The 24,774-nt window shown below is 43.5% G+C and overlaps 1 protein-coding gene across 1 annotated transcript in view; it reads right to left on the bottom strand.

The window, feature by feature from the left end:
- Positions 1-24,774, bottom strand: part of SAMD12 (sterile alpha motif domain containing 12) — a 366,237-nt gene that overhangs the window by 322,832 nt on the left and 18,631 nt on the right. The window contains exon 2 of the mRNA XM_075270290.1: positions 14,342-14,508. Within this exon, the coding sequence (XP_075126391.1) occupies positions 14,342-14,508 (167 nt within the window). The remainder of the gene's footprint in view (positions 1-14,341; positions 14,509-24,774) is intronic.

Genomic DNA, 24,774 nt, shown 5'->3' with positions numbered 1-24,774 from the left:
AATTTTTCCCTCTATCTCTCCCTGATTGTTTGCGGTAATTTATTTCAATGAGACGTTTTTAATAGTCGCCTCATTTACGCTCATAAATTATAATTCAATTAAATGATTAGTTAGAACAGAAGATTCTAAGGACGGGATCACACGCAACTTTTTTACTTTTTTTTTGTATTGCTTTAGTCCAATGTGCAGTTGTGAAGGTTTATATTAGGTGGAGGCCGGGGGGGGGGGGTGAAAAAAAATTATATTCACCTTCCCTTGCCTCTTTTAGGTCTCCTCGTGGTGACGTCACAATGCCCATGTAATGCAAGGTCCAGGCTGCGAGACTCTGGTGAACCTCAACTTCTCCTCCAATTTGGCACTTTCTTCCCTTCAGGATGATGACAGTGGGGTCTCCCTGGGGTCCTCCCTGTCTCAGGGCTGGAGCAATGAAGTAACTGGGCTGAGGCTCTAAAAGGAAATCCAACGCGTTTCCCTTATCGGAGGCTGTAATTGGTTCTCTCTTAGAAAATTTGTTCAACCTCACTCAACCATGAAGACTCAACTGACCACAACTACAGAACACTTAGAGTCTTCTCCCCTTACCCCAGCCAACCATTGGTTGGACCAAATTCCCCGATGCTTGGCGTGCCCATGTAATGCAGGGTCCAGGCTGTGAGGCTCTGGTAAACCTCAACTTCTCCTCCAATTTGGCACTTTCTTCCCTTCAGGAGGCTGACACTGGGGTCCTCCCTGTCTCAGGGCTGGAGCAATGAAGTAATTGGGCTGAGGCTCTTAAAGGAAACCCAACGCGTTTCCCTTATCGGAGGTTGTAATTGGTTCTCTCTTAGAAAATTTGCGCAACCTCACTCAACCATGAAGACTCAACTGCCGGCAACTACAGAAGACTTAGAGTCTTCTCCCTTTACACCAGGCATGCATTGGTTGGACCAAAGTCCCTTAAATGGGGAGGGGGGGCGGGGGTTACCGTCACATCATGGGAAAAACACAAAGGGAAGTTGCAGAACATATATACAGTGTATAAAAAATACAGTGATACAAACATATAGACCCTATAAGGGTTAGGCATTGATGGACTTAGTTTGTCGAAGCTTGGAGAGAGCTCTTCTTGCTTCTTGGTCTGCCACCCTAATAACCACCAGGAGCCAAAATTGAGGCATGTCTTCCCCAAAAGGGGCATCTGAAATTGCAGAAGATGAGGAACCTGATGGCTACCACCTGACCTAGACCTCCAAGATGGAAATACCATAAAGGAACTGCACCCTGAAAAGATCCTATTACACTCTAAACTGCACTACTTTGTATCACTAGGCAGCTATTCGTTCCTCTCCACCACCGCCATTTACCTTAATGGGGTTTACATGACCCCTAGCATTTTATACAAATGACCTATCCACTGAAATGCCCTTTGTGCCCTGTACGGGTACACAAAAACACATATAGCATCCATGTGCTGTCTGTGTTCTCCATCGACCCATACACTTGAATGAATGAGACCGGATTGCAAAAATGTCAGGAATAGGACCCGACCTGGGTGTTGTGTCAGAGATCCCGACTCCCCTCATGAACCCATAAAATAAATAAATAAATTAAATAATCACGGTCCGTGTGTTATCCATTAAAAGACACGGATAGTACACTAGGCAAACCTGCAGTCATGTGCATGAAGCCCACAAATATGCTGGAGACCCAAAAAAACCCTTTAACGTCCATATGTAACCTGACGAAATGGAATGTGGACGCCAAGCTCGCCAGCAATGTGCACAGAAGCTAAGAGAGTTGAGAAGTTTTGACTATCTAATGAATAAGCTACATTTAACCCCTTAGTGATTAGGCAAATTTTGGCTTTGGCAATTTGTTTTTTTTAATGTATTCTAGAGCCATAACTTATTTATTTTTCCTTCGACCTGGCTGTAAAAAGACTTGTTTTTTACTGGATGGGTTGTATGAAATTTATCCTATTTCGAGATACATAGAATATATTATAAACAATCAGTGGCGTAACTACCGCCATAGCAGCAGAGGCAGCTGCCACAGGGCCCGGGACATTAGGAGCCTGGTGACAGCCGCTACCGCTGCTATCATTATACTTGGGGGTCTTTTTGGACCCCCGAGTATAATGATCGGCGGCCAGTGAGAGGTAAGAAACTTAAAAAACACTGTTACTTACCTCTCCAGGAGCTGGGCAGGCTTCGGCCTATTCGTCTGACGTCTCATGACCCCGGCCTGCGTCCTGGGTCATGCGACGTCTGACGTCATTGAAGACTGACTACTTCAGAGGCCGACAGCGTAGGAGCCTGGAAATAGGTGATTAACAGAGGGTTTTTTTATGTTTTTCTCCCCCTGGGTCTCCGATTATTATACTCTGGGATCCAAAAATACACCAAAGTATAATAATTGTTTATGGGTGTCCACAGTGGGGTATAATACTGTGTGCAGGGGCCACTATGGGACATAATACTGTGTGCAGGGGCCACTATGGGGGATAATACTGTGTGCAGGGGCCACTATGGGGGATAATACTGTGTGCAGGGGACACTATGGGGGATAATACTGTGTGCAGGGGCCACTATGGGGAATAATACTGTGTGCAGGGGTCACTGTGGGGGATAATACTGTGTGCAGGTGACACTATGGGGGATAATACTGTGTGCAGGTGACACTATGGGGGATAATACTGTGTGCAGGTGACACTATGGGGGATAATACTGTGTGAAGGGGACACTATGGGGTACAATACTGTGTGCAGGGGCCACTATGGGGAATAACACTGTGTGGAGGGGCCACTGAGGGACATAATACTGTGTGCAGGGGCCACTATGGGGTATACTACTGTGTGCAGGGGCCACCATGGGGAATAATACTGTGTGGAGGGGCCACTGAGGGACATAATACTGTGTGCAGGGGCCACTATGGGGTATACTACTGTGTGCAGGGACCACTATGGGGCATAATAGAGCGCGCAGGAATGCATAGGAGGGGGTCAGTCGAGGTCTTCGGCGTCAGTGTCGGTCGGGGGGGGGGGGGGGGGTCATGTCAAAATTTCGCCATGTGGCCCCATCATTCCTAGTTACGCCATTGTATACAATACTGAAAATATGGGATAACGGTAACATCAATGAGGGTCCGTCTGCTGGCTCCCCAAGGGATTTCGAGAATGGAGGACTGAAAGTTCTCCTATATTCTCCCTGTGAAAGTTACAAGGATGGGAAACCCTGGTATACAGGATGCGTAACGTCTAGAGGAGAGTAAGTGTTGGTCTGAGGTTCCTTGGGCCCACCACAAAAAAATTATCCAACCTCTAGGATCCATAGTACCCTTCATTTTTGGGTGCCTTCCGCTGGACCATTATTGCGTTAGAGCCTGGGCCAAGGACAGGATCCTCCGGTACAATGGTGGGCCAGTCCAACCCAGGTTGCATCATCTGAGGGCACGGTATGCCATCAATCAGACTACGCCATGTGCATGGGCCTTCATACATATACATGAAGCTGGTATTACACGAGGTAATTAGGAAATATTATTGGAGGGAATTGAGAGATTTTATGCGGCACCACATGTGAATTAATCTTTGTAAGACATGAATCGGAGTAAACTTTTTAATATCGGCATGAACATTCCTTGAATTTTTCATTCTTGTAACAAATGTTCATTCATATTTAATCACAAGATGAATAAATGTAAGAATAACCGAAGCTACAAGTGCGGATACAGAAACAATGGATCTCTATTGATCCCATCCAAACCTCTCCAGTGAAAAGTGCAGCCCCACTACTAAGTAGCCATGAGTATCCTACTAATATTATAAATGTGAAGGTTCCTCGATCACGCAAAAACGGCGGAATGGATTTGAAAGAAATTTGGCACATAGATAGTTTGTAACCTCAATTAACACATCGGCTACTTTTTATCCCGGTAAATGACATGGCTTCGCAACTGTTATGAATTTATGTTCACATACTATATTACACTGCACCTGCAGCAGATTATCTCAGGTCCCAGGTCTGTTATCTCTCTGTGTAAACACTCAGCTAACCCTCAGTGGATTGTGTACATGCATTTGCATATTATCTGATCTTCTCCGGCAGTGCTGAAACACTGGATGGTAAAACCCCTTTAATCCAAATTGGCAGATTGCCAATTTTAACATGCCTGGAAAAAGAAATTCTAATTTGTCCCAAAATTCTAAAACAATGAGAGCTATGAATGTAGCCAGAAGTCACAGAGTTCTCCTCAAGCGGAGCTCAGGGGGATCATCAGCGCTAACAGCACGCTCATTATATGGCTTCCCAGCAAGCTGCTGAGATGCCGGTACACTTACAGGCACAGTGCGAGGAACAAGTTCAGCGGCAGGCCAGCTTGAGAGCTGCCGAAACGCCGAAGCAAGCGGATCATCGACGCCAACAACATGCTCATTATATGGGTCCCAGTGAGCTGCTGAGAAGCCACAACAATCACAGACACGGTGTGAGGAACAAGTTTAGCAGCAGGCCAGCTTGAGAGCTGCTGAAATGACAAAGCAGGTGGACCATCAACACCAACATCATATGGCGTCCCAGAGGGCTGCTGAGATGCCGGAACAATCATGGGTACAGCTCTAGAAAAGATTTCAGCAGCAGGCCAGCTTGAGAGCTGCTGAAACAGGTGAACCATTGATGGTATTAATTTGCTGAATAAAGGCCAATCATCGATGCCAACAACACGCAGACGAAGTTGCGGGCAGAGGCAAAAATATACACTCACCGGCCACTTTATTAGGTACACCTGTCCAACTGCTCGTTAACACTTAATTTCTAATCAGCCAATCACATGGCGGCAACTCAGTGCATTTAGGCATGTAGACATGGTCAAGACAATCTCCTGCAGTTCAAACCGAGCATCAGTATGGGGAAGAAAGGTGATTTGAGTGCCTTTAAACGTGGCATGGTTGTTGGTGCCAGAAGGGCTGGTCTGAGTATTTCAGAAACTGCTGATCTACTGGGATTTTCACGCACAACCATCTCTAGGGTTTACAGAGAATGGTCCGAAAAAGAAAAAACATCTAGTGAGCGGCAGTTCTGTGGGCGGAAATGCGTTGTTGATGCCAGAGGTCAGAGGAGAATGGCCAGACTGGTTCGAGCTGATAGAAAGGCAACAGTGACTCAAATAGCCACCCGTTACAACCAAGGTAGCCAGAAGAGCATCTCTGAACGCCGCACAGTACGTCGAACTTTGAGGCAGATGGGCTACAGCAGCAGAAGACCACATCGGGTGCCACTCCTTTCAGCTAAGAACAGGAAACTGAGGCTACAATTTGCACAAGCTCATCGAAATTGGACAATTGAAGATTGGAAAAACGTTGCCTGGTCTGATGAGTCTCGATTTCTGCTGCGACATTCGGATGGTAGGGTCAGAATTTGGCGTCAACAACATGAAAGCATGGATCCATCCTGCCTTGTATCAACGGTTCAGGCTGGTGGTGGTGGTGTCATGGTGTGGGGAATATTTTCTTGGCACTCTTTGGACCCCTTGGTACCAATTGAGCATCGTTGCAATGCCAAAGCCTACCTGAGTATTGTTGCTGACCATGTCCATCCCTTTATGACCACAATGTACCCAACATCTGATGGCTACTTTCAGCAGGATAATGCAATGCCATGTCATAAAGCTGGAATCATCTCAGACTGGTTTCTTGAACATGACAATGAGTTCACTGTACTCCAATGGCCTCCACAGTCACCAGATCTCAATCCAATAGAGGAGCATCTTTGGGATGTGGTGGAACGGGAGATTCGCATCATGGATGTGCAGCCGACAAATCTGCGGCAACTGTGTGATGCCATCATGTCAATATGGAGCAAAATCTCTGAGGAATGCTTCCAGCACCTTGTTGTATCTATGCCACGAAGAATTGAGGCAGTTCTGAAGGCAAAAGGGGGTCCAACCCGTTACTAGCATGGTGTACCTAATAAAGTGGCCGGTGAGTGTATAATGGGCAACAAAAAATTGGAGTGATAAAAGAGTTATCTTGTGTTTCAGCAGTAACAAAAAAAAGGTCTTTTTTTACTTATTTCAGAAACAGCGCCACTCTGGTCCGTGGGTTGCATTTGGTATTGCGGTTTCAATCCATTCAAATGAATAAGACTGAGTTGCAATACTGGAAATAAAATTTCAATCCTAGACTATACCTTTGCTACGTATAGTGTACCTGGGTATAGGTTAGAGAAAACCACCATCTATATTAATGATGTTACAGTGTTTATCAAACACTAACACTTTAAGGATACAGTCAGTAAGGATGTGGCAATGTTTTCCTTTCCATTTTAGCATTCTGAAAGCCATAACTTTTCATTTCCATCAATTTACTAGTTTAAGGGTTACGATATTATTTGTGGGATGAGTCGCATTTTTCAATGGCATCAATATTGGGGAGGGGGCTAAAACTTATTTCTTACATTTTATTAAGTCTTTCTGGTGATTAAAAAACATGAATTCCAGCACTGCTTCTTTAAATTTTAAGTTTTGCACATAAATTACATGTTAGCCATATCCTGTGGGTCTGCATGACTACAGCGATGTCTATTTTTTAGTTTTTTGGATATTTTTTTTGCACAAAAGATATATTTTTGTTTTTGCATCACTATTTTCTAGCCATAACTTTTTAATAATTTCTAGCAATGGTGTCAGTTAAGGGCTTGATTTATGTGGGATGAACTGAATTTTTCATTGGTGGAAGTCTGGGGTATGTAGCGCATTTCACACCACTAGGCAACCACCCTCTGACCTCAACTTTAATAACCATCTACTGTTAGAAAATATCTCCTGATCACTAGTGCTTGATCACTATATGGGTGCTGCTATACGGTGTTCTAATTGTGGTTGTTAACCAGGCTCGCTAATGACTTGCTATATATTTCTTGATAATTAACCACTTGAGGGCATGTCAATTTTCAGTTGCTTTAATTGTCATTTTTCACACCATCTTCCAAGAGCCATAACATTTGATTTTTCCATAGATATTGCTGTATTGGATCTTGTTTTTTGCAGGATAAGTAGTATTTTGTAATGGTACTAGTCTATTTTTATATAATGTTGTTAGGAGGGGTCAGGGCCGCCGCTGTGCTGCATGAACGCTCCCGGACCGCTCTGCATCCAGCGCCGGAATGGCGCAGCTGGTCCCGGTGGAGGGGTAGGCCGGAGCCTCGGGTATGCGCAGTCGGCTTTGAACCCAGCTCCGGAAGAAGACACACATAGAGACAGTTCCTGAAGAAGATGGAGGCAGCACTAGAGATTTCTCTTGCAGCATTGGGGACGCTCCCAGTGTTGTTTGGGCGCTGGGGACCGCCCCCAGTGCTGCGAGAGAACTCATTTGCATACCAACGAAAACCAGGGTTTCTACCAATCGGCGGCGCGGAGAAGACATCTAAAGGTAGGAGAAGAATAGTCTTTCTTAAGGCTATTCCTACAAAAATTTTAATGGTAAATCCCTTTAAACAATTCATTTTCCAGCTAATACATTCCCTGTACGTTCTGCCCCTGACATGACACTGACTGCTGTACCATAACATCTTGAATTCTACCAAAACCTGAAGGTGAAAAGCTGGGTAGGGTATGCGGGGTAATAAAAAGGTTTACAGTCTTCCTCACCAGGATTATCAATACACATTACAACATCTCCAGCAATAAAACTAAAGGCCAATGTGGGAATAGAGAAAAGCTTGAAGTATGCAATAAAGTTTCTTCAAATCGCAACGTGCTACTTTCTATGCATAATTGTAATTAAAACCAAACCTCTTATTTAAAACTTTAATGCCGGCGGTCTATTTACTTCCCAGCACCGGTCGATGATTACTGGAAACGACGGCGTAACGCAGGACATTAGTGAGGAGGAAAGACACTACAATTACCAGTCCTCCTCGTGTTTTCTTCAACCCTAAGAGGTTCAATAAGGTTTTGGCTGCACCAAGGATCCATTAAAATATTTCCATGTTCAATACGTCTGTCCCTCATCCCGAACAATCAGTCGGCGAATCCCAAGTCTAAAAAAAAAAAAATCGAGACAGAGCTCCATTGTTCCGCCATCCCCTTACATCGACATTTTATCTGCTTTACATTGGCAGCTAAACGGTATTTCCATACGAACAAAAGACGACCGGGGAACTTTTTCGAAACAATGTGGTTTGTAGCAGAATATGAAAAATGCATTCGGTGGAGCTGGAACGCTTAGCAGGTTTCAATCAATCAATCCTTATACAGGTGGACGGCGGATTTTTTTTATTTATTTATTTTTTTCGCATAGACTCAGCATGGTTCCAAAAATAGAAAATCAGTAGGTTTTCTTGCTTGGAAGAAACAAACAACAGGTGTACCAATTAAATGAGCTGGCACAACAGCGGCAGGGGGGACCGAAGGTCTCGGCATTCTTCCTGCCTGGCCTGGAGCTCGCTTGATTAGCATAGGAGTTCCTATGGGAGTATAGTGATGTATAATTATAGAGAGCGGAGCGCAATGTAATAAAACAGGGATTAAGTTATATTGTAGGGTATTATTATTATTATAGGGCGATAGAATAAGGCTTCGGATACAAAGATGTGGTCGTGTGGTCAGGGGAATGATCAGCACCCTAGTCCGTGGTCGGATTGCAACGCAACTCTCTTAATAATTTGGATACCAAAACAGTACAGAAACAGCACCACTCTTACTTATAGGTTGTATAGGGTACTGCAGCTCAACATTGTAATATTATATACAACCCAAAACTGTGAACTTTGGTCCATAGGGATAGCTCCCAAATATAAGAGGATGCAAAGAGACACAATTTCGGTGGGATATTTAAGATTTCCATATCATAAGCCACTCCTAATCCCACCCATGCTTTTTATCGCTCTACCCAACTCTACTCAGCCCTCAAACAGTATAATGTCCCTTTAGTGGTCCCAACGTGTTATAATGTCCACTTAGTGTCCCACACGGTATCATCCTCCATTATTGTTTCATATAGTATAACATCCTAAGGGACCCCACACAGTATAATGTAAACCCAGTGGCCTCCACACAGTATAATTCCTCCATCAAGTGGTCCCAACATAGTTCAATGTCCTCTTTGTATTCCCTACACAGTATAATGCTCCCCTTATGGTCTCTACAAAGTATAATGTCCCTCTATTGCCCCCTTACCACATAATTTCCCTCCTTGTGGACTCTACAGTATAGTGCCTCCTCCTACTGGATCCCATACAGTATAATGCTCCCCTTATGGTCCCTACAAAGTATAATGTCCCTCTATTACTCCCTTACCACATAATTTCCCTCTTACCTGACCCCACACAGTATAATGCCCCCTCCTACTGGACCCCACACAGTATAATGTTACCCTTATGGTCCCTACAAAGTATAATGTCCCTCTATTACTCCCTTACCACATAATTTCCCTCTTACCTGACAGTATAATGCCCCCTCCTATTGGACCCCACACAGTATAATGCTCCCCACACAGTATAATTCTCCCCTTATGGTCTCTACAAAGTATAATGTCCCTCTATTGCCCCTTACCACATAATTTCCCTCCTTGTGGACTCCAAAGTATAATGCCCCCTCATTGTGACCCCCACACAGCGTAAATGATGCCCCCTCAATCTGGTCCCCCCCAAAGGATTAAAAATTCCTCCTAATTGTGGCCCCCACAGTAAAATGCACATAAAAAATGCTCACCAATACTTCACTATTGTACTCAAGTCTATCTGTATTCTCTGCATTCCGAAACACATCAGAACATACCTCTGGATGTCTCAGGTTCCCTGAAATCTAGGACTAACCCACTGAATCTGGAACTGTTGGGAGTCAACTCCATTGTCACTTTCACACTAGACACAAACCAGTTGTGCGAAATGGCCCTAAGGCTGTGTCTCAGCTTCTGTGTCCCTCCACTCCTGCTCACTCCTCTCCTTCCCCCTCTCCATAGACTTCTATGGATATGTGTAATCTGATCTGAGACTTGCCTTCCGCCTCGATACAAATATAGCAGAGATTTCAGAGTGAAAGTCAGCTTGGTGGAGAAGGGCAGGAAATAAAACAGACTTATTATAGGAATAAGTAGTGTTATAAAATATATTATCGCACACGTCGTCATCCATTTTTCTAATACATGGTAAACCACGTTTCTGGTGCTAAGGTTGCAATTTTCCCATATTTTTCTACAAAAACAACAGCTTTTATCTCAGGGGTGCAAATAAATTCTATGAGTTATCTTTCCTATGTCCCAAGGTACATTCGAGTTGTCAAGAGGACGTTCCTTACTCGATGTTCTATCACAAGTAGTCAGATAATGGACAGGGGCATGACAGTAACACAATGACTGACGCACCTAGTCTGTGTGCGGTATACTAATCCTGAGGTTAGACGACTGGGTTACTAAAGACGGTATTCAACATACGCACACCAGGCTTTTAGGAATCTCTTCACTGATCTGCTGAAGTTTTGATTATGAAAATTATTAAAAAAAAATGTTTTTAGATGTAATAATGTTAAAGGGATTTCCCGGTATAATTTACATTTTTAATAAAAGTCTCAGACACAAGTGTGTCCCCACCTGCAGAAGATGAGATTTTCATAGCAATGTCCTCACACTTACAAGTACTCAGGGGATGGAAGCTTCAAGACAAAGAATAAAACGTGGTCCAGGGAAACCTTATTAATCCAGGAATATCAACCCCTCCCCGCTGCAGCCATTTTTCGTTTTGACATTTTTATTTTTCTGCTTTGCAAAAACTTTTTTTTTTTCTGTATCCATTCACAGAACGATATGGGAGCCAGGGGTGAACCTACCTTTTTTGCCGCCCGAGGCGGACGACAGATGGCCCCCCTCCCCGGAGGAGGGGGCAGAGCAGAGGGGGCGGAGCGGAGGGGGCAGAGAGAAGGGGGCGTGGCGGAGCGGCGTTAGCAGGAAGAGAGCAGGCAGGGAGAGGACCGGCTCTCTGCCTGAGCGTGAGGGGAGGCCGCTGGAGCAGAGCTGCGTCCACAGGGCCTCCCCAATCCACCGCTCGCTTCCCGTGCTGGGCTGCCGAGACGGTGACGCTAAGCCAGGACAGCTTATCCTGGACTGGCTTAGGTAAGCAAAAATGACGCCCCCTCCGGGGCCCTGGCATAGCGCTGCCTGAAGCAGTCGCTTCAGGTCGCCTCATGGGAGGTGCGGCGCTGATGGGAGCTTATTTTTTGCAGGACAAGTGACACTTTTGTGTAACTTTTTATAATTCTCTGTACGCTGTGTATGGTTTATTTTCTTGCCGGGCAAGTTGTAGTTTTTATTTACATCATTTGGATTTTTTCCCACCATGGTGTTTAGTGAACGGGATTAACAATTTTATAGTCGGAGCATTTTCAGACGTCAGAACACTAAACGTTATAGTTTTTTTGGTTTCTTGGTTTATTGGATTCTTTAGATTTTTTTTTAAACCTTAGAAAAAAATTTTATGCTTTGATTTTTAGGTCCCCTTGGTAGGGGGGTTCTGATCCCCAATCCAATGTGCTGCAATTAGAGATAGACGAACCGCCTCGTCACAAATCTAGTTTGACTCTAATATCCCAAAATGTTTGGTTGGGGATTCGTCTCATGGCCTTACGACATGCATTGGGGTAAATTATTATACAGTGGGATCTGTTCACATTCCAGTATATAATAGGTGGTGGCCCAGGGGATGTGAAAAAAAAAGTAAAACCTTCCCTCACCTCTTGGGCCTCCTAATCGTGTCCGACACTCTCCTAGTGATGTCATGCAGCCAGGGTCACCACTGAGGCCTGTGATTGGACCACAGTGGTCACATGGGCATCATGACGTCACTGGGTGTATATTTTACACCTCCCCTGGGCCTCCTGATTATAATAAATTCACTTCCTCTTCTATCCAAACGTCTTTGACTCTACACTAAATGAATCTTGGGAGTTTCGCCCATCTGTAACCACAATACTACAATATTGCAACGTATTGGAAAATCCCTGCACTTCTATCGCACATTGCCTCTGGCATCATGTAATAGAATTGTGCTAATGGCTCCCGCTCCCGTCTGGCAATGTATCCGGCCGTTCTGACTGCGGGCTTTGCCGCTGGGTCTATATTGTGCAAAACAGAAGTGGAGCAGACACCATGTTTAAAGATCTGCTGGAAAGAGTTAAATTCAGAGAACTTTTGCAGGGTTGAACTAGTGGATGTTGAGAGTGTTCATTACACACTAGTCTGGTGATTCTGTCAGCTCTATCCCAATATGCTAAGGAGCGGTTTGGTGCAACAAGGGCACCACCACCATGGTTCTCATAGCACCTAAGAGTGAGTAGTAGGGAGGGCCTGAGCGATCGATGGACCAGGTGCTGGAAAGCATAGCTCTTTGGTGCAATGGAGACACAGTTGTTGCACCAAACAGCTCATTAGCATATAAGGGAAAAACATAATATCTCTGATATATACCAGTCAGGAAGTAGACAGGAAGGTGTTTTATTCAGGTGAAGCTCAGATGACTGTGCTTATAATTCAATAGAGACTGTTCTTTAAAGGAATTTTTCCACCTTCCCTAAGAATATCCAAATGCCATCACATAATACTGTATGTTGCAGTGATAACCCACATACCATATATGTCACTTTTGTAGATTTGGAGAGAAACAACTTAAGTCTTATGCAAATGAGGCAGTATGTGCACTAGGGGCGGACCTTCCGATCCAGGAGCCCTGTTGTTGCTGCTGAAGTAGGTTGGGTGATGTCATAACTGTGGGAGGATAAGTTCTCACTGTGCAGCAGTAAATTGTAAGGGTAAGATTGGTTAAAGCAGTACACCAGAGAGCCGAGAAACCGCCCCCAATGCATCGAGTGCCTAATCTGCATAATAATTCAAAGTTGTTTTCAAAACTATGTGCTCTGTAAAGCAGCGGTGGCAGTTAAATATGGATGGGGGAGGTGATAGACTCCCTTTCAAGAGGACCTTTCACGTCCTCATCGATATGTGATATTATATACTGCTAGAAGGCCAACAGTGTTCTAAATTCAGCTTTTCCCATATATGCCTCAGCGCTGGAGTCAATAATTTCAGCACTGATATCTTCCCACTGTCAGAAGGATGCGCTGTCAGTAATGCCCCCGACAGTATTCTTCCATAGCCTTACACTGTCAGAGGGGTATTCCTGACAGCCCAGTGATGGCGCTAGGCTGTGAGGCCTGCCTTTCTGACAGAGGGGAGATATTGGTGCTGAAATTAACAGCACCAATATCTCCAGCACCAGGGTGCATACCGAGAAAGCCGACAGTGCACTGAATTCAGCTTTACTGGTGTGCGCTGGAGATATCGGTGCTAGGGTTGAGCGATTGGGATTGGAAAAGATTGGATTCTGATCAACGATCGAGTAAATTTCGCGATTGGAATTCCGATCCCGATCTTTTCCAGCGGGATTGAGGTTGGAGTTATCTCAAGATCGGCTCAACCCTAAAAGTGACTTTCCCTTAGAAAAGCATTGATAGGGTTGAAGATTGGGATCGGAAAAGATCGGATTCCGGGCGGCGATCGAAAAAATTTCACGATCGGGATCGAGATTGGCTGGAAAATGATCGGAAATCGGATTTTAAAATCGATCTTGAAATCTCAAGATCGGCTCAATCCTAATCGGTGCCATTAATTTTGGCACTGATATCTCCCCACTGTTAGAAGGGCGGGCTGTCAGGAACACCCCCAACAGTACTCTTCCATAGCCTTGTACTGTCAAGGGGGTGTTCCTGACAGCCCAGTGATGGCGCTAGGCTCTATGGTCTGCCCTTCTGACAAAGGGGAGATATCGGTGCAGAAATTAACGCACCGATATTCCCAGCACCAGGGTGCATACCGAGAAAGCCAACAGTGCACAGCTATGAGGACGTGAAATCTCCTCTTTAAGTCTTTAAGAAATGTTTTGTAATTTTTTTTACTTTACAGTCCTCTCCAATGAAAGCGTTGTAACTCTGTAGGACTTTCCGACAAGCCTCCCACATGGCCCCTGATAAATGGCGAGACAGTACTTTGTGTTCCGTACCGCAATGAATCTACCCAACCATCGCCACTACCGATTTGCGAAACTTCTTTAAAAAGTAGACTTCTAAAGTAACATGCAATATTCAAGAAGACAAAGTAAGACAGCAAGCAGTGAATAAAGAATGATTAGCCATTCAGCCGGCATTCTCAGTCCTGATTCTCTACCGCACTCTATTTTTCTTCTCTAATTATTTTCACCTCAGGACTCCTCGTTCCGCTTTGCATTCTAATCATCGGCCCTGTCGTGTTTACAGAACAAACACTCTCCTCTAATTAAATGATTTGCTTTAACATCACTCTTGGGCCCTGGCTCCTTATTACCTTGGGTGCATCTGTCTGCAGTTTCTTGGGTGTCCCTTTGGGCTCTGGAACTTTTGAAGTGTCCTTAACGGAGGGTGAGTCAGCGTGTTCCCCCTTGAGGTTCAGGTTGATGTTGTCCGTACTGGCAGCGTGGTCGATATTATTGGAGTTCCGATTGCAATGAATAGCTGGAAGAAATGAAATAAAACTGCTTAGGGAAAGTAACACCTTTGCAATTTTAGGGAGAAAAACACTAAACTTTAGTCAAAACAAAAGTGCAAGTCGGAGAGCATTTTATATTTGTCTGTCGATAAACTAATCAAAAACACTATGGATTTCCTTACTGGTTCAGACTAGGACTGTAAAACGTAGTTAGATGGTAGTTACGAGAAGAAAGGGTTGGAAGCTTTAGACTGGTACCAGTGAAATACTAAAGCTCCTTGGGTGCACTAGATAAAATAACTCAAGGAGCCCATCCTCTAACAACCCCTAAGACCTAAACCCTAGTACCTTCAAGTGAGAATGCCACCTCTCCATTCACTACTGACGAGACAGACGTTGGTTGACCCTCAATCTCAAAGGTCTCAGATAGTGTCAGACTAAGGTTTCTTGGGCTCACCAGAAAAAAGATTAATCTAGGGGCCCATCCTCAAGAAACTTCTACAACATAGGCCCTAGTACCTTCAGGCAAGACTAACACCTCTCCATTCACTGCTGTGACGAGACAGACTATGGTTGACCCTCAATCTCATAGGTCTCAGATAGTGTCAGGCTAAGGTTTCTTGGGCCCAGCAGAAAAAAGATTAATCTAGGGGCCCATCCTCAAGCAACTTCTAGGACATAGGTCCTAGTACCTCCAAGTGAGACTGCCATCTCTCCATTCACTGCTGGGACGAGACAGACGTTGGTTGACCCTATATATTGTGGGTCCCAGATGGTGTCAAACGGAGGTTTTTTGAGACCATCAAAAAAAAAAAAAACTCAAGGAGCCCATCCTCCACCACCCTCTAGGAAATAGACCATTGTACCCATCAAATTTGGATGTTTTTTTCTGAACCATTATTATTTTAGAGCTTTGGCTCATTGGTGGATCTTCTGGTACTCTTGTGGGCCATTCCGACACTGGCTGGTAGACATCTCATCAGCATTGAATATTTTTGAATTTCAAAAAGGTTTTATTGCTTCTTACTAGGATTTTGTAAATGGGAGTTGTGACTATACTCCATATTAAATTGAGACATACACAAAAAACACATGCACATATACATTCATTCACACACACAAAAATAGCTAACTTGACAAAGAAGTTAGACCAATTGCCTTAACCAATGACTACTTGGTATTGTTGGAATAAAATCAGTAGACTGAGATTAGAGATGGGTGAACCTTGTGAGATTTATTTTGCGAATATTTACTAGGTTTCCATGCCAGATTAGTTTCAGAATGAACTTGCTCTCATCTCCTTAATTTTTAGCTTCCTACCCTATCATTCAGGCATCAGCTAGTGAGGTTTCATGAAGACTTGCTGCATTGAGCTACAGACAAGAAGCTGGAGAACCTCAGTGTAACATCTCTGCCTCTCCAGGTCACTGCACTACCCTCTGCTCGCATGTGCTGGTGCAGGAGGCGGGTGCAGTTTAGTTTCTTGCTTAGAGTTTTTGGTTGCACTGTGTGAACACGGCTCTAGTTCTTTAATTGAATTTGCACCACACCCGTCTTCGTCTTCTGCCCTTGTCTGCCTCTGTCCATGAAGTAGTTAAATTTGGTCTTGCCCTGTGATTGACAGCCTGCCTTCCTGTTAGGTCCAGGGCGGGTTCATCCTCCCCTATTTAGTCTTGGATCACATTCACACTGGTGCCTGTTATTGCCTCGTGCTTGCTGGCTTTCTCTTGCTGTTATTTTACTTTTATTCTGACTCTTGACCTCTGGCTTTTCCTATTGACTATTCTTTTGGACTTCGATTTGGCACTGCATTGCTTGACTGTTACCAAACCTGGCTAGCTGACCTCCCTTTGTTGTTGTTTGTCTTGTCTGCATTTTGTGTGTCACATATACAGGAAGGGATTGTCTCCAAGTTGCCGCCTATTACATAGGATAGGGCCTGGCAAGAGGAAGGAACAGTGGGGGGCTTCAGCTTAGGGCTCACTGTCTCTTGTGCCCCTTCCTCCACGGTTCTCCAGCAGCTACTGGGGAATTGTCATCTAGCAATTCCCTAACACTCAGGTTTGGGGGAACAAGGATAGGTAAGTGTAGGACTAATGTAGGACATTATTACTAACCTGAGGACCCATGGAAAGCATTACTAATTGTCTTGGGGCCATTGAGGAGCATTATAAGGTGTCTGGGGGACACTAAGGAGCATTAAAATGTGTTGGGCCACAGGGGAGCATGACACTATATAGCGTCCCAAAGATCTTACTGATGGTAAAAAGTGAATTTTTTTGTATGTGCTGGGTGGAAAGTATAGGAAGATGTAGCTCTTAGGTGCATTCACACGGTGCAGTTTTGAAATGGTTTTTGGTAAGGTTTTCTAAATGCACAAGTGAAACAAATTAATGTTTCAGCTTTAAATCCAAAAACTATTCTAAAAAACGCCATCAAACCTGTTGTTTTTGTCTCTTGGTAAAATTATTTGGTTGGAGTGTCCTGAGGAAAATATTTTTCCAGGAAGGCCCAGAGTCTAAAATGGTTGTGAAACACTGATACAGAGTATAATATGGTGGGGAAGCAATAATAAATAGTCATACTCACCTTACCTTATTTCTCCAGGACCCAGAAGAAGTGAGTGAAGTTGGGTATGACAGTTCAAAAAAAAAGACAAAACCCCCTGTTGTCCTGCTGCTCAAACCCACAACAATCTGCTACAATTTGTGGGAAATCTCAGCAGAAAGTTGTAAATTTCCCTGCAGTGCCTCTATAGGAGAAATGAAGCATTACATATTTCTATTAGATATGATCGAACCTCTCAAAATTTATTTTGCATTTGGGTTCAGTGGCTCAGGTCCCTGGTTCGTTTTGGGACAAACAAGTTCAGTACGAACCATACATTAAATTGGCTTAAAACATAGCGTAGAACACTGTCACGGCTCCTAAGGACCTATCTATAAAACATAGTGTAGAACGCTGTCAGGGCTCCTAGGAACCTATCTATAATACATAGTGTATAAGACTGTCAGGGCTCCTAGGAACTTATCTATAAAACAGTGTATAACACTGTCAGGGCTCCTAAGGACCTATCTATAATACATAGTGTATGACACTCTCAGGACTCCTAGGAACTTATTTATAAAACATAGTGTATAACACTGTCAGGGCTCCTAGGAACCTATCTATAAAACATAGTGTAGAACACTGTCAGGGCTCCTAGGAACCTATCTATAAAACATAGTGTAGAACACTGTCAGGACTCCTAGGAACCTATCTATAAAACATAGTGTAGAACACTGTCAGGACTCCTAGGAACCTATCTATAAAACATAGTGTAGAACATTGTCAGGGCTCCTAGGAACCTATCTATAAAATATAGTGAAGAACACTGTCAGGGTTCCTTGAAACCTAGCTATAAACCATAGTGTAGAACACTGTCAGGACTCCTAGGAATCTGTCTATAAAACATAGTGTATAACACTGTCAGGGCTCCTAGGAACTTATCTATAAAACATAGTGCAGAACACTGTAAGGACTCCTAGGAATCTGTCTATAAAACATAGTGTAGAACACTGTCAGGGCTCCTAAGAACCTATCTATAAAACATAGTGTAGAACACTGTCAGGGCTCCTAGGAACCTATCTATAATACATAGTGTATAACACTGTCAGGGCTCCTAGGAACCTATCTATAAAGCATAGTGTAGAACACTGTCAGGGCTCCTAGGAACCTATCTATAAAACATACTATATAACACTGTCAGGGCTTCTAGGAACCTATCTATAAACCATAGTGTAGAACACTGTCAGGGCTCCTAGGAACCTATCTATAAAACATAGTGTATAACACTGTCAGGACTCCTAGGAACCTATCTATAAAACATAGTGTAGAACACTGTCAGGGCTCCTAGGAACCTATCTATAAAACATAGTGTAGAACACTGACAGGGCTCCTAGGAACCTATCTATAAAACATACTATATAACACTGTCAGGGCTTCTAGGAACCTATCTATAAACCATAGTGTAGAACACTGTCAGGGCTCCTAGGAACCTATCTATAAAACATAGTGTATAACACTGTCAGGGCTCCTAGGAACCTATCTATAAAACATAGTGTAGAACACTGTCAGGACTCCTAGGAACCTATCTATAAAACATAGTGTAGAACACTGTCAGGACTCCTAGGAACCTATCTATAAAACATAGTGTAGAACACTGTCAGGGCTCCTAGGAACCTATCTATAAAACATAGTGTAGAACACTGTCAGGGCTCCTAGGAACCTATCTATAAAACATAGTGAAGAACACTGTCAGGGTTCCTTGAATCCTAGCTATAAACCATAGTGTAGAACACTGTCAGGACTCCTAGGAATCTGTCTATAAAACATAGTGTATAACACTGTCAGGGCTCCTAGGAACTTATCTATAAAACATAGTGCAGAACACTGTAAGGACTCCTAGGAATCTGTCTATAAAACATAGTGTAGAACACTGTCAGGGCTCCTAGGAACCTATCTATAATACATAGTGTATAACACTGTCAGGGCTCCTAGGAACCTATCTATAAAACATAGTGTAGAACACTGTCAGGGCTCCTAGGAACCTATCTATAAAACATAGTGTATGACACTGTCAGGGCTCCTAGGTACCTATCTATAAAACATACTATATAACACTGTCAGGGCTTCTAGGAACCTATCTATAAAACATAGTGTATAACACTGTCAGGGCTTCTAGGAACCTATCTATAAAACATAGTGTATAACACTGTCAGGGCTTCTAGGAACCTATCTATAAACCATAGTATAGAACACGGTCAGGGCTCCTAGGAGCCTATCTATAAAACATAGTGTATAACACTGTCAGGACTCCTAGGAACCTATCTATAAAACATAGTGTAGAACACTGTCAGGGCTCCTAGGAACCTATCTATAAAACATAGTGTAGAACACTGTCAGGACTCCTAGGAATCTGTCTATAAAACATAGTGAAGAACACTGTGAGGGCTCCTAGGAACCAATCTATAAAACATAGTCCAGAACACTATAAGGACTCCTAGGATCCTATCTATAAAACATAGTGTAGAACACTGTCAAGGCTCCTAGAAACCTATCTATAAACCATAGTGTAGAACATTGTCAGAGCTCCTAGGAACCTATCTATAAAACATAGTGAAGAACACTGTCAGGGCTCCTAGGAACCTATCTATAAAACATAGTGTAGTACACTGTCAGGGCTCCTAGGAACCAATCTATAAAACATAGTGTATAACACTGTCAGGGCTCCTGGGAACCTATGTATAAAACATAGTGTATGATACTCTCAGGACTCCTGGGAACTTATTTATAAAACCTAGTGTATAACACTGTCAGGGCTCCTAGGAACCTATCTATAAAACATAGTGTAGAACACTGTCAGGGCTCCTAGGAACCTATCTATAAAACATAGTGCAGAACACTGTCAGAGCTCCTAGTAACCTATCTATAAAACATAGTGTATGACACTGTCAGGACTCCTAGGAACCTATCTATAAAACATAGTGTGCACCCTCCCCCCCATACCCACCACTCACCCACCTGAATCCAACCCCCCCCCCCCCACACACACACACACACACACACACACACACACTTTACTAGCTTTGGCAATGCCAAATATCTATTCGGACGTGCCAATAAAGCTTTTTTGATTTGATTTGATTTGTATAACACTGTCAGGGCTCCTAGGAACCTATCTATAAAACTTAGGCTATGTTGACAGAACAATTAAGAAGTTTTCGATTTTGGAAGGCAGAGATGGAAAATATGAAAAAAGTTGCCAAGCCTTATTGCCCAAATTACCCTGTTTCCTTAAAGGGTTAAGCACAGGTAACCTGAGGTAAGAAGAAAGAATTTGGGGAATAGTCCGCCCACAGCACTCGCTGCATTTAGTAGAAAGTCCTAATTGATGTAATCACTTCACAACTAATGAAGTGGCTTCTATTCATCGATCAAGGATTAGTATAATAGTTCTCAGATCTAGCGGCCGCCCATAGAGAAGAACAGACCGGATGATTACAGGTTGTGGGCATGTACTTCATCCATATTATAACACAATATGTGATTAGGAAGTGCCAAAACCGCTGGCTCCATGGTACCCGGGCTACACGAGGACAGGGAGGAAAAAATGATTACGTATTATTGAAAAAAATGATTAAGTATGGCTTTGACAAAAAATCAGTTAGGTGGATTCACAACTGGCTTAATGATCGGGCACAACGAGTAATACTAAATGGCTACACATCGAACTGGAAGAAAGTCAAAAGCGGGGTGCCGCAGGGCTCTGTTCTGGGCCCAGTACTTTTTAATATCTTTATAAATGATCTGGACGATGGAATTATTGGGGAACTCATAAAATTTGCAGATGATATGAAGATAGGAGGAATAGCCAACACTAGAGAGGAGAGAGAGTGTATTCAAAAGGACTTAGACACACTGGAACAATGGGCTGAGGCCAACAAAATGGTATTTAACAGGGACAAATGCAAAGTTCTACATCTGGGTAACAGAAATGTAAAAAACATATATAGTATGGGAGGAATAGAACTAAGTGATAGCATAGGGAAAAGGACTTGGGCATAATAGTAGATCACAAATTCAACATGAGCCAACAGTGCGGTGCTGCTGCAAAAAAGGCGAATAAAATTCTGGGATGTATTAAGACAAGCATTGAATCTAGATCAAGAGAGGTCATTATTCCGCTGTACTCTTCCCTGGTCAGACCACACCTGGAATACTGTGTACAGTTCTGGGCGCCTCAATTCAAGAAAGACATCGATATATTGGAGCAAGTCCAGAGAAGAGCAACCAAAATGGTGGAAGGTCTGCAAACCATGTCCTATGAGGAGCGGCTAAAAGAACTGGGATTGTTTAGTTTGCAGAAGAGAAGGCTGAGGGGAGATTTAATAGCAGTCTACAAATATCTGAAAGGTAGTCACCATGCAGAGGGATCTCCCCTATTCTCATTAGCACAAGGAAGTACAAGAAGCAATGGGATGAAACTAAAGGGAAAGAGATACAGATTAGACATTAGGAAAAACTTTCTGACAGTGAGGGGAGTGAGAGAGTGGAATAGGCTGCCACGGGAGGTGGTGGGCGCTCCATCAATGGAAATCTTCAAGCGGAATCTGGATAAACATATAGCTGGGATGATTTAGGAAGACCTGCACTCGCAGGGGGTTGGACCCGATGGCCCTTGAGGTCCCTTCCAACTCTACCAAAAAGAGAAAAAAAAAAAAAGAAAGAAAAAAAAATACATACTTTGGCGTTTTCCTCTGTCATGAAGAAGTATAAGTCAGATTTGCTTCATTTATAAGGAAGCTATTCTTTTTTTAACTAAAATTTGTACTAATAATTTGCAGATTTTTTTCTGACATCCATCATCTGATCTGCAGATGTAGGCTTGCTCCAATCCTTCTGTCCCTTCGCGTCGCCCCAGACGGACCCTTCTATTTCTGCAAGAATTCTTTACAGCGTTTTTTTTCCACGCCTGCCTAAAATTTTTGCACAACACCGTCGTTTTCCCTTAACCTTACTAAAAATGCTTTCTGCCCATAGCCCCTATAGGATCTTGTCACACATAAAAGGCGGCTGATACTTTGTATCTATCTACAAAGAGGAGGAAGATCAGCTATACCCCAGTTACCGTGGAATACAAGGGGAAAAAAAAAAGAACGCCTACAGGAATCCGCAGTGAATAGAAGGTGTGAACGACACTGCGAGCACGCCATCTAAACATAAAGCACAAAGCGGATCACAGTACTGGAATATAGGCTGCTAACATCACATTCGTATACTGTATGTAGCTGGATCTGAAACGTTCTAGAACTAGAGATTTGTGCGATAAAGTGGCAAAGTCATCATTGGGGAAGATAAAATGAGAAAAGAACAAAAATAACGTTTTACAGATATTGTGTCAGGAGTTGTCTATCCGGTAAGTGTCTACTGGCGGCACCCAGTGGCTGTTATGTGAACTGCAGCCTGACAATGGTTCTTTTGTTATGCTTGACAATTTGTATCCAAACAAAGTCCATAACCAAAGTGGCCGACGCCTATGTATTCCCAGATTCGATGTCTCGTCACTATAGCGTAACATTAGCGTCCCATATTGAGTGCTATGTAAAAAAGTGGTCACCGCACGGTTAATAAAAAAAAAAAAAAAAAAAAAATGAGCAATAGCAATTAAATCCCTCCAGGATTGGACCAATTTCCTCACCTGAAAGTACCGGACACCCTAGCACCTCTCCGTTGTATCTCGCCATTGTACGTGCTCAGCTTCTCGGCGGTAACATACAAGATTAATGGCCGCTCCCGTGTACCCGTGTGAGGTCACACAACCTCTAGCTTCATGCAGCTTTCCTTCTTCCCTTGGTATTCAGTCAGATTTTGAAGACAGGGTTTAATTAGTGAGACAATTACTGGCCCAGCAGAACACGGTGCCCTTTAACCCCGCTGACCTCGTTTCTGCTGAAGGTCGGTCCGGCTAACAAGTACACACAATGGATATTTACGGTGTAAGCAGCCGAGAGAAAGCAAATGTGTATAAGCGACAGGCAGAAAAATAATCCAAAAAGATGATCGCAACAATAAATTTTTATCTTTATCTGCATTTCCCAGAATTTCTCCTTTAAGAACTGTATGCAAATTAGCTCTCCTCAAGATGGAAGAAAACCGGTGACAGCTAGCCAACCTATAAGTCAACGTCTGACCCAGTAAAGAGCCTGTTGTTTCAGCCATGTTATGCTTCAAGGCACTTTAATGGGTCGGGTATTGACTTACTGGACAGCTACCTATAGAGGGCACTATATAGGCTGATTTCTCACTTTTGGAGGAGAGTTCATTTGCATACTACTCCAACTGGAGAACCAGAACCCTATAGAGCTCCTATAACCCTTTTTATGACGGCCATTAAGGTTGGTGCATCAGAAGATCGCTGAGCTATATACATGACATCCCTATATACATGACGTCCCTATATACATGACAGTCCCTATACCTAAGGCATCTGCTAAGGGTACTGCATGGAGACCAACAATGGTAGTTTCCGTCATTTAGTCCCATAGATCAGAAGAAAAAAAAACATGTTTTCCAGATACTCTGCTGAGAGTTGTCTACCTTACATGTGTCAACATGTGGCCACCCAGTGGTTATTAGGTGAACTGCAGCCTGTCCATGGTTCTGTGGTTATGATACTGTATTGAATTTGAATCTGTCAAAGTCCGTAACCAAATTTGTGGACACCTTTGCAGTCTCAGAAGTAGAGATCTCGTCACCATGCAAAATTATAGTCCCATATTAAGTGCTATGCAAAAAGTTGTCACTGCAATAAATACGTTCCAGAGGAGGGGTGAGGCCCCTATAGATAGTATTATGCCTTCTTATTGCCCCTACACATCGTAATGCTCTCCTTAGTTCCTGTATACAGTATAATGCTCCCCACATGGTATCATTCCTCCTTTAGAGCCCGATTGCACACTATAGTGCCCCCTTGTGGCTCCCACATAGTATATTAGTATGCGGCTCAGGAGTGAGCGGTGACTATGATTCTGAATATCACTGCCCCTTCTTTCTCTCTCTGGTGCAGGCGCACCCCAGGGGCAGGGAGGGAGTTGGCAGTCCATAGAGATGTGCGGTATTACATACCGCTACTAGGGTTGAGCGATCAGGTTCGGAAAAGATCGGATCCCGATCGGCAATCGAGCAAATTTCACGATCGGGATTGGCTGGAAAATGATCGGATTTTAAAATCGATCCTGAAATCTCAAGATCGTCTCAACCCTAATCGCTACAAAGCCAACAATGCGCTGAATCCAATGCAACGTGTGGCCTCAGCCTAAAAGCAGCAAAGGGACATAAAGTGAAGAGGAGCGAGAAGTCGTCTCCAAAGAACTTGAGGATGAACCTGAACAGACCTATATCTAAATCCCAACACTCCGGACGTACAGCGCCCGCATTCTCGCCCCTCGCCTCCCCCGCCGCCCGTCATTCCATAATCATCCAAATAAAGTTAGAAGCATGATGGGTAATTAGGACAAACACTTTATTTCATGTGTCGCTGCGGCTTTCAGATCCCCCATCTGCATAGACTTTGTAAGTGTTGATCACAGGCGTCTTTGAGTTAAATACTTTGGAGGGTAAGGGACCTGTTTTTTTTTTAATGGCAGGGTACCAGCAGATTAATAAAGCGCACAGCATGGAAGCGTTTAATTAACAACCTTCAAACAGGGATTATTTTTAGAAAGAACATGCGCAATTCTTTGTCAGTGCGG

This window comes from Leptodactylus fuscus, chromosome 4 (genome assembly GCF_031893055.1).
Source record: "Leptodactylus fuscus isolate aLepFus1 chromosome 4, aLepFus1.hap2, whole genome shotgun sequence".
Classification (NCBI taxonomy): Eukaryota; Metazoa; Chordata; class Amphibia; order Anura; family Leptodactylidae; genus Leptodactylus; species Leptodactylus fuscus.
The sequence above is the reverse complement of the archived record's forward strand: the minus strand, read 5'-3'. Positions and strand labels throughout refer to the sequence as shown.